General features: G+C 48.5%; 1 protein-coding gene across 8 annotated transcripts in view; it reads right to left on the reverse strand.

Annotated features, from left to right (window-relative positions):
• LOC102448900 (arf-GAP with SH3 domain, ANK repeat and PH domain-containing protein 1-like) overlaps window positions 1-14153 on the reverse strand; it is a 100776-nt gene that overhangs the window by 14760 nt on the left and 71863 nt on the right. For all 8 annotated transcript variants that reach the window (XM_075901428.1, XM_075901427.1, XM_075901426.1 and 5 more), the window contains one exon: window positions 13856-13971. In XM_075901428.1, the coding sequence (XP_075757543.1) occupies window positions 13856-13971 (116 nt within the window). The remainder of the gene's footprint in view (window positions 1-13855; window positions 13972-14153) is intronic.

Genomic DNA, 14153 nt, shown 5'->3' on the forward strand with positions numbered 1-14153 from the left:
CACAGTGTGCAGCGGCGGTCAAAAAGGCAAATAGGATGCTAGGAATTATTAGGAAAGGGATAGAAAATAAGACCCAGAACATCTTACTGCCCCTGTATAAAACTATGGTACGCCCACATCTTGAATACTGTGTACAGATGTGGTCTCCTCACCTCAAAAAAGATATTTTGGCCTTGGAAAGGGTTCAGAAAAGGGCAACTAAAATGATTAGGGGTTTGGAACGGGTCCCATATGAGGAGAGGCTAAAGAAACTGGGACTTTTCAGTTTAGAAAAGAGGAGACTGAGGGGGGATATGATAGAGGTCTATAAAATCATGAGTGGTGTGGAGAGGGCTGATAAAGAAAAGTTATTTATTAGTTCCCATAATAGAAGAACTAGAGGACACCAAATGAAATTAATGGGTAGCAGGTTTAAAACTAATAAAAGGAAGTTCTTCTCCACACAGCGTGTTGTCAACCTGTGGAACTCCTTGCCAGAGGAGGCTGTGAAGGCTAGGACTATAACAGAGTTTAAAGAGAAGCTAGATAATTTCATGGAGGTTAGGTCCATAAAAGGCTATTTGCCAGGGGATAAAATGGTGTCCTTGGCCTCTGTTTGTCAGAGGCTGGAGCGGGATGGCAGGAGACAAATCACTTGATCATTGTCTTCGGTCAACCCTCTCTGGGTCACCTGGTGCTGGCCACTGTTGGTAGACAGGATACTGGGCTAGATGGACCTTTGGTCTGACCCAGTACGGCCGTTCTTATGTTCTTATGTTATGTTAAACATTTTGTTATTATTTTTTGAGTTTTTGGCTGGCTGTTCTTCAAACTCCTTTTTGGCTTTTCTTATTATATTTTTACACTTAATTGGCAGTGTTTATGCTCCTTTCTACTTACCTCACTGGGATTTGACTTCCACTTTTTAAAAGATGCTTTTTATCTGTCATTGCTTCTTTTACTTGGTTGTTAAGCCACAGTGGCAATTTTTTGGTTCTTTTACTGTGTTTTTTAATTTAGGGTTTGCATTTAAGTTGGGCCTCTATTATGGTGCCTTTGAAAAGTTTTCATGCAGCTTGCAGAGATTTTACTTTTGTCATTGGGCCTTTTAATTTCTGTTTAACTAACCTCCTCATTTTTGTGTAGTTCCCCTTAATGAAATTAAATGCCACAGTGTTGGGAGGCTGAGGTGTCTTTCAAACCGCAGGGATGTTACATTTTATTTCATTATGGTCATTATTTCCAAGTGGTCCAATTATATTTACCTCTTGGACCTGATCCTGCGCTCCACTTAGGACTAAATCAAGAATAGCTTCTCTCCAGAACCAGCTGCTCCAAGAAGCAGTCAATTAAGGTATCAAGAAATTTTATCTCTGTGTCCTGTCCTGAGCAGACATGTACCCAGTCAATATGGAGATAGTTGCAATCTCCCACTATTATTGAGTTTTTATTTTAAAGCCTCTCTAATCTCCCTCAGCATTTCATAGTCACTATCACTGTCCTGGTCAGGTGGTCGGTAATAGATCCCTACTGTTATATTCTTATTATTGGAGCATGGAATTACTATCCATAAAGATTCTATGGAACATTTTGGCTCATTTAAGATCTTTATTTCATGTATGGTACCACTCCCCCACTAGCACAACCTGTTCTGTCCTTCTGATATATTTTGTATCTTGGTATGACTGTGTCATGTGGGTATTGGCACTGGGGGCCCCATGAAGGCACCCAGGTCCCAGTTCTTTACTATCTGGGCCTTTTTAAGTCTCTCTGGGTATGTCTACACTACAGCGCTAATTCGAACTAACTTAGTTCGAATTAGTTAATTCAAACTAAGCTAATTTGAACTAACGCTTCTAGAACTAAAAACTAGTTCGAATTAGCGTTTTGCTAATTCGAACTAGCATGTCCACATTAAGTGGACCCTGAAAAGGGCTTAAGGATGGCCGGAAGCAGTGCCGGCAGGGCATCAGAGGAGGACTTATAGCGTGGAGATGCTGTCTCAGGCTAGCCGAGGGCTGTGCTTAAAGGGTCCCGACCCCCACCCCAGATAGACAGTTCTCAGGGGTGCCCCGCTTGAAAACCAGTCCTGGCTTGGAGTGCCCGGAGTGCCCACACTGGGCACATCACACCACTCGGCCATCAGCCCGGCTGCACTTGCCGCAGGCTGCCATCTGGGGAGAGGGGACAATTGGGGGGCTGCAGGGGAGCTTCCACCCCCAGAAGCCCACAGAGCCAGCCCAGTCCTCCCCATCGGGGGCTCGTGCCCCATTCCTCCCTCACCTCCTTCCACTTATCCTTCCTTAGCCCCTTTTCTTGATGTACAAAATAAAGGACAATTGTGTTCAAAAATAGAATCTCTCTTTATTGAACAAAACTGGGGGAGACTGGGAAAAGGAGGTGGGAGAGGGGAAGAGAGAGGCTGGGAGAGGGGAGGGCAACTACAATGATCAGGGGTTGGGAACAGGTCCCATATGAAGAGAGGCTAAAGAGACTGGGACTTTTCAGTTTAGAAAAGAGGAGACGGAGGGGGGACAGGATAGAGGTCTCTAAAAGCAGGAGTTGGGTGGAGAGGGTGCATACAGAAAAGTTCTTCATTAGTTCCCATAAAGAAGGACTAGAGGACACCAAAGGAAAGGAATGGGTAGCAGGCTTCAAACTAGTAACAGAAAGTTCTTCTTCACAAAGCAAAGAGTCAACCTGTGGAACTCCTTGCTGCAGGAGGCTGTGAAGGCTACAACTAGAACAGAGTTGAAAGGGAAGTGAGATCAAGTGATGGAGGTTGGGTCCATGGAGTGGTATTAGCCAGGGGGTAGGAGTGGTGTCCCTGCCCAAGGTTTGTGGAAGGCTGGAGAAGGATGGCATGAGACAAATGGCTTGGTCACTGTCTCCGGTCCATCCCCTCCAGGGTCCCTAGGGTTGGCCGCTGTCGGCAGACAGGCTACTGGGCTAGATGGACCTTTGGTCTGACCCAGTACGGCCATTCTAAGCTCAGGGCTCAGGGTCGGGGGTCTCAGTGGACCACCTTGATTTTCATGCAAACCTGCTCCTGGGTGGCCAGGCTGGCAGTTCTCCTGCCCTAGACGGCCACCTTCCTGTGCCTAGTGCGGAGATCGTGGACGAGGTCCACGATGTCCACACTAGACCAAGCGGGTGCCCGCCTCTTGCGGTCCCGGGCAAGCTCCCGGGAGCCACCAGCCTGGTCCCGGGAAGAGGGGGAGGGCTGGGGGGCATCGGGTGGCTGGCTCGAGCCGTGCCAGGTGCAGGGTCTGCTGGCTGGGTGCTGGCAGGCTTGCACCTGGCACGGGCACCGTAGCCAGCCCGTGCCCCTTTAAGGGGTCCGGGGCCGGGAGGAGGGCATAGAGTTTCCCTGGTGTTGGCCAGAGTGGCCACCAGGGAAACCTGGGGAGGGCTAGCCTCCCACTAGTTCGAATTAAGGGGCTACACAGCCCTTAATTCGAACTAGCTAGTTCAAACTAGGCTTAATCCTCGTAAAATGAGGTTTACCTAGTTCGAACTAAGTGATCCGCTAGTTCGAATTAAATTCGAACTAGTGGAGCGCTAGTGTAGCACCTATTAAAGTTAGTTCAAACTAACATCCGTTAGTTCGAACTAACTCTGTAGTGTAGACATACCCTCTGAGGGGCAGAGAGAAAAAATGAAAGTCACAAACCCCAACATATTCCTGGATATTCCCTCCCAAGGCCCCAGCTAAGGGGGAGGGGAAAGCAAGTCTATAGTGCACCAGCATATTGGGGTTTGTGGAATTGTTCTGGCTGGACCTCTGAGTTAGGCTGCCTGTCCAACTTACCCTGGGAGCCTGCTCTTTGGGGGGAAGGTCTCCTGGCTAGACATCCCCTCCAGGGCCATAGCTCAAGTTGAGGGCAATCCTGCTCCTCCTACATCCTGCTGACTGTAGTTTCCTCTCTTTTAAAGACCTAACCCTTACTATAAATTATTGGAAAGGCTAACAGTGTGGGGCTAGCCCTTCCTCATCTACATGGGGTTTAATAATAGTCCCCATCACAATCTGTGTCTACAGTCAGCAGAGCTTGCAAATATAGCCAAAAGGAATTTTTTTTTACTACTAATTCCATGGCCAGCTAATTAAAGAAATGTCATTAGAGACAAAGCCACCAACTGATACATTAGCAGAAAAAGATCAATACTCACTATTAACTCAGGTGTGACAGGGCATTCCATATGTTTTATGCTTATAAATATCACATAATTGGAATAATACAAAATGACTCATGTTAGCTATCACCAGAAAAGTGATAATGTACTGAATGTGATTTTTCCCATTTGTAGGAATGTATTTTTTGGTAGTCTCTAAGGGCATGTCTACGCTGGGGAGTTATTTCAAAATAAATATTTTGAAGTAACAAGGTGTGTGTCCAAACTAACAAGCCTGTTGTTTCAAAATAATAAGCTTGTTAATTCGAAATAACTCCTGCTTAGAATAATAGACTCCAAAGGCTGGAAGAGACCTCAGGACAGGGGTGGGCAATAATTTTTAATGGGTGGCCACTCCAAGATTTTAACAAGTACTCAAGAGCTGCATTTCTACCTAGGGGGTTTGGGGTCTGGGACAGAGGTTGGGTGCAGAAGGAAGCTTGAGGTAGGAGACTTGGGAGTAGCAGGGGGTGTGGAGTCTGAGAGGGAGTTTGGGTGAAGGAAGGGGACTGTGATCTGGGGCAGAGTGCAGGGGTGCAGAGTCCAGGAGGGAGTATGGGTGCAGGAAAGGATTCTGGCCTGAGGAAGGGGCTCTGCGAGGGGGTGCAGAGTCTGGGAGGGAGTTGTGACATGGGTGAAGAGGGTGCAGATGGTTTGGGTGAGACTTGGGGCAGGGAATGGGGTGAAAGGTCAGAGAGGGGCTAAGGGTGCCAGAGAGGAGTCTATCCTGGGGGAAGGGTGTAGGAGAGGGTGCAGAGTCTGGGAGGGAGTTGTGACCTGCAGGAAAGGTGTACAGAGAGTTTGGATGGAGGCCTAGCGCAGGTAGCTGAGGGAGAGGGAAGAGAGCGGGGGTGCCAGAGGCAGGCTCTGGCTGGGAGGCAGAGACTGGGCAGCTTCTAGTCAACAGTCCTACAGGAACCTAAAAGCTGCAGTTGTAAGCTGCTCCATGTGGCTCTGCTCCAAGCAGGGTGAAGGAGTGGGGGGGGGGGAGGGGGGAGGAGAGGTGAGGTAGGGAGGAGGCTTCATTGGCTGCCCCTGCTGCCAGAAAAATCTCTCAGCTGCTATTGATCAGAAACTGGCCAATGGGAACTGAGAGATTTTGCTGAGGGTTGGGGAAAAGCAGGAGGCCACCCTTCTCGCTCCCAAAATACAGCAGCCACATTTAAAGCGGCTGCCGCTGCGCTGAGCTTAAGAGTCCCAGTGAGGCAGCCGCGGGCCAGATCCGGTGGCTTGATGGGGTGGATCCGGCCCAATGGCAGCCTTCTCCCAACCCCTACCTCAGGAGTCATCAAGTCCAGCCCCCTGCCCAAGGCAGGACCCATCCCAACTAGATCAACCCAGCCAGGGCTTTGTCAAGCCGAGACTTAAACACCTCTAGGGATGGAGACTCCACTACTTCCCTAGGGAACCCATCCCAGTGCTTCACCACCCTCCTAGGGAAATAGTTTTTCCTAATATCCAACATGGACCTCCCCTACTGTAACTTGAGCTCATTGCTCCTTGTTCTGCCATCTGTCACTACTGAGAACAGCCTCTCTCCATCCTCTTTGGAACCCCCTTCAGGAAATTGAAGGCTGCTATCAAATCCCCCCTCACTCTTCGCTTCTGCAGACTAAACAGACCCGACTCCCTCAGCCTCTCCTCATAGGTCATGTGCTCCAGCCCCCTAAACATTTTGGTCGCCCTCCGCTGGACCCTCTCCAATGCATCCACATCCTTTTTGTAGTGGGGGGCCCAGAACTGGACACAATACTCCAGATGTGGCCTCACCAGAGCCGAATAAAGGGGAATAATGACATCTCTGGATCTGCTGGCAATGCTCCTCCTAATACACCCTAATATGCCATTAGCCTTCTTGGCTACAAGGGCACACTGTTGACTCATATCCAGCTTCTCATCCACCATAATCCCCAGGTCCTTTTCCGCCGAACTGCTACTTAGCCAGTGGATCCCCAGCCGGTAACAATGCTTGGGATTCTTCCGTCCCAAGTGCAGGACTCTACACTTGTCCTTGTTGAACCTCATCAGATTTCTTTTGGCCCAAACCTCTAATCTGTCCAGGTCACTCTGGACCCTATCCCTGCCCTCCAGTGTATCTACCTCTCCCCCTAACTTAGTGTCAACTACAAACTTGCTGAGGGTACAATCTATCCCCTCATCCAGATCATTAATAATGATGTTGAACAAAGCCAGCCCAAGAACTGATCCTTGGGGCACTCTGCTAGAAACTGGCTGCCAACCTGACATCAAGCCGCTGATCACTACCCATTGGGCCTGACAGTCTAGCCAGCTTTCTATCCATCTTACAGTCCATTTATCCAATCCACAATCCCTTAACTTGCTGCAAGAATATTGTGGGAGACCGTATCAAAAGCTTTGCTAAAGTCAAGGTATATCACATCCACTGACTTTCCCATATCCATAGAGCCTCAGCATAGAAGCTAATCAGATTGGTCAGGCACGACTTGCCCTTCATGAATCCATTTTGACTATTCCTGATCACTTTCCCCTCTTCTAAGTGCTTCAAAATGGATTCCTTGAGGATTCCCTCCATGATTTTTCTGGGACTGAGGTAAGGCTGACTGGTCTGTAATTCCCTGGATTGTCCTTCTTCCCTTTTTTAAAGATGGGCATTACCTTTGCCTTTTTCCAATCATCTGGGATCTCTCCCGGTCTCTACGAGTTTTCAAAGATAATGGCCAAAGACTCCGCAATTACATTTGCCAACTCCCACAGTACCCTCGGATGTATTAAATCAGGGCCCATGGATTTGAGTATGTTTAGCTTTTCTAAATAGTTCTTAACTTGTTCCTTCCCCACCAAGGGCTGCCCACCTCCTTCCCATACTGCGTTGCCTAGTGCATTGGTCTGGGAGCTGACCTCGTCCATGAATACAGAGGCAAAGAAAGCATTGAGTACTTCAGCTTTCCCCACATCATCTGTCACTAGGTTACCTCCCCCATCTAGTAAGGGCCCCACACCATCTTATTGCTAACATGCCTGTAGAACCCTTTCTTGTTACTCTTCACATTCCTTGCCAGCTGCAATTCCAGTTGCGTTTTTGCCTTCCTGATAACTCCCCTGCATTCTCAAGCAATTTATTTATACTCCACCCTAGTCATCTATCCAAGTTTCCACTTCTTTTAAACTTCCTTTTTGTGCTTAAGCTCACCATGGCTATCCCCGGTAAGCCAATCTGGTCCCCTACCTTATTTGCTTTTCTTGCTGTGCATCGGGGTGGTTTCTTCCTGTGCCTTTAATAAGGCTTCTTTAAAATACTGCCAGTTCTCCTGGACTCCTTTCCCCTTCATGTAAGCATCCCAGGGAATCCTGCCCATCAGTTCTCTAAGGGTACGTCTACACTACAGCGTTAATTCGAGTTAATTTAATTTGAAATAGTTAATTTGAATTAAGCTAATTCAAATTAATGGGTCTACACACAAAACCTATTTTGAAATAGTGCGTCCACACTGAGTGGACCCTGGACCGAAGTTAAGACTGCCCAGAACCAGTGCCGGCAGGGCATCAAGTTAGGACTTACTGTGTGGGGCTGCTCCTGAGGCTAACTGAGCTCCATGCTTAAAGGGACCCTTCCCCCACCCTGGACAGACAGTTCTCAGGGTTCCCTGCTTGCTTGTGTACCTCGATGAGGGACAGCAAAGCAGTCCTGTCTTGGAGTGCCCTGAGTGCCTGTACTCGGGACACCACAGCACTCGGCCACATGGAGCCAGAGCTGCCCCTGGGCACACCTGTGCGTCTCGTGGGGTCATTGCCATTAGCCCAGCTGCACTTGCTGCAGGCTGACATTCGGGGAGGTCCATTGGGGGGCTGTCAGGATCGAGGAGGCCCTGCGGGAGAGCGTTCACCCCGCGGAGCCCTCAGAGCTACCCCGGTCCTCCCCACCGGGGGCTCGTGCCCCATTCCTCCCTCACGTCTTTCCATTTACCCCTCCCTAGCCCCACTTCTTGATGTCAAACAAAAGACACGTATGTTCAAAAACAGAAACTGGGTTTACTGAACAAAACTGGGGGGGGGGGATGAACCTCTGGGAAGACTGGGAAAAGGAGGTGGGAGAGGGGAGGGGGAAACCTGGGAGGAGGGAGCTAGAAGGGTGAAGCAAGGGGAAGAAGGGGGAGGGGAAGCTCAGGGCTTAGAGTTGGGGGTCTCGCCAGACCAACTTGATTTTCATGCAAACCTGCTCTTTGGTGGCCAGGCTGGCAGCTATCCTGCCATAGATGGCCACGTTCCTCCATCTAGTGCGGAGATCATGGACGTTGGGGGCACCCCCCCCCCACAAACCTGAATAAGGTCCATGATCTTCACCCTGGACCAGAAAGGCGCCCGCCTTCTCCAGCCCCTGGCAGGCTCCTGGGGAGCAGTGGAGGGCTGGCTGCCAGTAGCTTGCTGACTCATGTTTTGGGGCCCCTGAGTCAGGGGCCCCAGTGGCCACTGCTGGCTCTGGACTGGCAGGCTTGGAGCTGGCACAGGCACTGTGGCCAGGGTCTACCCCTTTAATAGCTCCGAGGCTAGGGGAGAGGAGAGTAAGTTTTTCTCGTTGTGCCCAGAGTGGCCACCAGGGCTCCCTGGGAAGGGCTGGAGGCCCCCTATTTCAAATTAAGTGTCTACACAGCACTTAATTCGAAATAGGTATTTCGAATTTGGTGTTACTCCTCGTAGAATGAGGTTTACCAAATTCAAATTAAGCGCTCTGCTATTTCGAATTAATTTCGAAATAGCAGTTTGCATGTATAGACGCTATTAAAGTTAATTTGAAATAACGGCTGTTATTTCGAATTAACTTTGCAGTGTAGACTTGCTCTTAGGGAATCAAAGTCTGCTCTTTTGAAGTCCAGGGTGTGTATTTTGCTACTCTTCTTTCTTCCTTTGGTCAGCATCCTGAAATCTACCATCTCATGTTCACTGCTCCCCAGGTTGTCACCCACTTCTACTTCCTCTACTAATTCCTCCCTGTTTGTGAGCAGCAGGTCAAGCTGCATATGGCCCCTGGTCGGTTCCTTCAGCACTTGTACCAAGAAGTTATCCCCAACATTCTCCAAAAACGTCCTGGATTGTCTGTGTACTGCCGTATTGGTCTCCCAACAGACGTCAGGGTGATTAAAGTCCCCCACGAGAACCAGGGCCTGTGATCTGGAAACTTCTCTCAGTTATCCAAAGGAAGCTTCATCTACCTCATCCACCTGATCCAGTGGTCTATAGCAGACACCAACCACAACATCACTCCTTCCATGACAGTGCTCCAGTCATGTGAGTTGTCCCATCCGTTATTCCAATCAAATCATAGTTCTTCAACTGGGCCAGGGCTTCTAATTCTTCCTGTTTGTTTCCCAGGCTTCTCGCATTGGTGTACAAACACCTTAATAACCAGTTGATCGCCCTGCCTTCTCCATCCAAATCAGGGGTCCTCTGTTGTTGCTCGTTCCTCCTTGTGATTCTTCCCAGTGTCCGACTTCCTCACTTACCTCTGGGCTTTGGTCACTGTCCCTCAATGAACCTAGTTTAAAGCCCTCCTCACTCGGTTTGCAAGCCTGCCCACAAAGATGCTCTTTCCTCTCTTGGTTAGGTGGATCCCATCTCTTCCTAACAATCCTTGTGCCCGGAACAGAGTCCCACAGTCAAACCAAAGCCCTCTCTGCAACACCACCTGTGCAACCACGCATTTACTTCCTCAATTCGACGATGCCTACCCGGACCTTTTCCTTCAACCGGAAGGATGGACGAAAACACCACTTGCGCTTCAGGTTCCTTGATCCTTCTTCCCAGCGCTACATCATCTGCTGTAACCAGCTCAAGGTCATTCTTGGCTGTATCATTAGTTCCTACATGGAGAAGCAGGAAGGGGTCATGATCTGAAGGTTTAATCACTTTCGGAAGACTCTTGTTCACTGCTCCCAGTAAGCAGCACACTTCTCGAGACTGCAGGTCTGGATGGCAGATGGATGATTCAGTTCCTCTTAGGAGGGAGTCCATGACCAGAACCCATCTTCTTTTCAGGGGGTGGTCGTGGAACCCCCATCCCTAGGACTGCACATCCCATGCCTTCCGGTAAATGGTGTTCCCTTCTGATTTCTTCCATGAGAGGTTCCTGCCAAAGTATTTTCCACCGCAGTGCCTGTGGAGAGAGCCTGAAAGCGGTTACTTATCTCTACAGGTATGGGGGACACCTGAGTTGGCCTTCTTCTCCTTGTAGAGGTTACATGCTGCCAGTTTTCTTCCGTGTCCTGTACTGCCCTGACTGGCTCTTCAGCCTGCTGTGCCTGCAGGATCAAACGCTGCCTTCTATCGAGGAAGTCTTCATCCTCTCTGACAGAACGTAGGGTCCATACTTGGGCCTCCAGTCCTCTCATTTTTTCTTCCAAAATGGCGACCAGCTTGCACTTAGTGCAGATGAAATCCCTTCTTCCGGGAGGAAGACAAACATGCACATGCTGTGCAGATAACAACAGCAGAGCTATCACCATCCATACCTACCTTCCTTCTGAGAGATTCCTCAGATGTTATTAAATGCCTCCTTGAAGGGCAGGAGTGTAGTGAAAAGATATTAAAGAATGGCAAGTGTATCTTGCCCCCTTCCCAACGCCCTCTCTAAACTCCGTTAACAGCCCCTGTTCACCACCACCCTGGTAGCTGACTCACTCCTTTATAAAACCCCTTAGACTGCTTGATAGCCCCTGTCATGATTATGAGGGTTAGCCAGCAGCCTGGGGATTAAGGGGTTAACTACACCTAGCCAGGTGGAGTGACCAATAGGAATGTAGGTGGGATTTTTCAAACTGGGACAAAGGAATTTGGGTTTTTTCCTTTCCCCTTTTGTGTCTCTGGGAGAGTTCTCTGCAGCTACAGGGAGGGACAAGCATGTCTCTCTCTCTCTCTCCAAGACACCATTCTTCATTTTCTGTAAGTAGGGTAAAGTTTAGGTAGTTTCGTTAGGTTTTATTGTTTTATGGATTGGGTATGGGATCTGAGATCTGGCACTGTTTAAAAGATATTTTGGCTTTTCTTTGTAACTAAGTTCTAGGCCCATGGAGTTTCTCCATGAGTATATTTTGTTACCTCCCTATCTAGTCATTATGTTTGCAACAGGAATATTGTTGTAATAATAAAAGTTCTTTCTTTTCTTTTTATTAACCTGGCAGTGGTTAATTGTGTGCCTTGATTTTTATTTTAGGGATAAGATTTCCCAAATGATCTTTCCCCTGATTTCTTTATCAACATTTGGGTGGTGACAGCGGAAGTTTTATTCCCAAGATCTAGTTTTTTAAGATTTTGGGGGAATTTTTATACTAAAACCTGGTAGATAAGGCTTTGGGGTACACTTGCTGGCCCCCACTTCTGCATTTATCATGCCAGAGTGGGGAAGGAGCCATGACACTAGATCTTGGGAATAAAACTTCCGTGGAACGAGGTGTACCGGTAGTTCGGAATAGGAATCCTAGTTCGAACTACCTAGTTCGAGCCCCGTGTAGCCGCGCTGCACAGGGTTCGAACCAGCGGGGTTTTAAAAATGGCGGCTCCCCGCTTATGCAAATGAAGCCCGGGAAATTCAAATCCCAGGCTTCATTTGCAAGTGCGGTATGCCTACATTACCCCGCTAGTTCGAACTAGGAGGGTAGTGTAGACATACCCTAAGTCTTGATGAGCAACTGTTAAACAATCTCTTTTGTCCTTAAGTCTGAGCAGTGGTTGGTAGGGAGGGGCCTCAACTCCTTAACAAAAGGAGTAGGAAAGCAGAGGCCTGGGTCTTTTGGCTGGGCTGCACCTGAAGGAAGGAGCCTGAGATCCGAGGTGGGGTGGGGGAGTGGGAGGGAGACAGCCCTGGTTTACTGTGGCAGCTGGAAAAGAGGTTTTACGGTGAGTTTGATTAAGTTTGTACTGAGGTTTCAGTGTAGAATTAGCCAAGCGTTTTTCTTTCTTTTCATTTGTAACTGTCTTTGCTCTGTCTGTTTTCACTTATTGCTACTTAAATCCTACGGCTTCCACTTAATAAAACCATTTTTATTTTCTATCAAACCCAGTGTAAGCGATTGTTACTGGGGGGAGGGGGGGAGCAACCAGTGTGCACATTCCCCCTTTCATTGCTCAAGGGAGCTTACCTAATTCTTTGGGATTTGATCCCATCTGGGGAGGGCTCTCTCAGGAGGCTGGGCCCTAAACTGCACTCTCTTTGGACCGAAGTGGTTCCGTGTCGGTGCTGCTTCTCAGTGGCAGCAGGGACCTCAGGGCCTTGGCTGGGGGAGACCAGAGGAGCTGGCCCAGCAGGACCGGGCAGAGAGAAGCCCCAGAGAGCGGGAAGGCGAGTGGCAGTGGCCGTGTCAGCACCACAGGAGGCCCCCCCGAGGGGTCGTCTGTGACCTCACCCCGTCATACAAAGTAAGGAAGATTTCTCAGAAATTCAGGTCCCTCACAACACTCCTGTTAATGCATCCCAGAAACATATTTGCCTTTTTTTTTTTTTTGCAACAGTGTCACATTGTTGACTCATATTTAGCCTGTGGTCCACTATGACCCCTAGATCCTTCAGCAGTACTCCTTCCTAAACAATCACTTCCCATTCTGTATGTGTGAAACTGACTGTTCCTTCCTAAGTGGAGAATTTTGCATTTGTCTTTATTAAACTTCATCCTGTTTACCTCAGACCATTTCTCCAGTTTGTCCAGATCATTGTGAATTGTGACCCTATTCTCCAAAACTCTTGAAACCCCTCCCAGCTTGGTATCATCTGATAACTTAATAAGTGTACTCTCTATGCCATCGTCTAAAACATTGAGGAAGCTATTGAATGGAACTGGTCCCAAAAATAGACCCCTGCAGAACCCCACTTGTTATGCCCTTCCAGCATGTTTGTGAACCATTAATAACTACTCTCTGAGAACGGTTATCCAGCCAGTTATGTACCCACCTTATAGTAGCCCCATCTAAGTTGTATTTGCCTAGTTTATTGATAAGAAGGTCATGCGAGACCTTTTCAGATGCCTTTCAAAAATCTAGGTATGCCACGTCCACCTCTACTTCCTTATCCACAAGATTGGTTATCCTACCTCTGTCCAGGTATCTTCTGAAGGAATCAGGATTCCTACCACCCACTGAGTCATTGAAGATCAGCACCTGACTTCTCTAACCAGAGAAAAGCCATGATCCCTGTTCCACACCATGTACTGCAGACCCTGTCAGAGGCACCTCTGTACTGCTCCGGAGACATACTGTCCTGTGGCTATACAACACTGCACATTCTGAGTATAAAAGCCCTTGATTCTACATGCTCCCTCTATTGCATTTGGTCTAGTACCTAGTGCAAAGAGCTCCTGTTCTGTTCTCAGTAAGAGATGCAGGGTGCAGAGAGCAGACATTGGCCCCACGAGTGACACTGTACAAAATAGAAATGACAATGACTCCTGTGGCACCTTATAGACTAACAGATGTATTGGAGCATACGCTTTCGTGGGCAAAGACCCACTTCGTCAGATGCATGCACAGCTTGGATGTATTGGTGCATAAGCTTTTCATCTTTGCCCACGAAAGCGTATGCTCCAGTACATCTGTTAGTCTATAAGGTGCCACAGGACTCCTTGTTGCTTTTGCAGATCCAGACTAACACGGCTACCCCACTGATACTGTACAAAATAAGGACCCCACCCAAGCCCTTCTGTCGTGTTTGGAGATCACAGCCCGCGCAGTCACTTACTGATGGCAATGCTGGCTTTGGCTCTCACAAGGAGCTTGAGGCACTCAGGTTTATTGTGGAAGCAGCAGTAATGAAGTGGTGTGTTCCCCTTCTCTGTCTGCTTCTCAAGGCTCCCACTGTGGCAAAGGATAGTCAGCATGAGTATGCCTGAGACAGAACAGTTCTCAAGAGGTCATCAAGTCCAGGCCCCTACCCAAAGCAGGACCAATCCCAACTAAATCAACCCAGCCAAAGCTTTGTCAAGCTGAGACTTAAAAACTTCTAGGGATGGAGATTCCACCACCTCCCCAGGGAACCC

Source organism: Pelodiscus sinensis, chromosome 18, assembly GCF_049634645.1.
Source record: "Pelodiscus sinensis isolate JC-2024 chromosome 18, ASM4963464v1, whole genome shotgun sequence".
NCBI classification, from domain to species: domain Eukaryota; kingdom Metazoa; phylum Chordata; order Testudines; family Trionychidae; genus Pelodiscus; species Pelodiscus sinensis.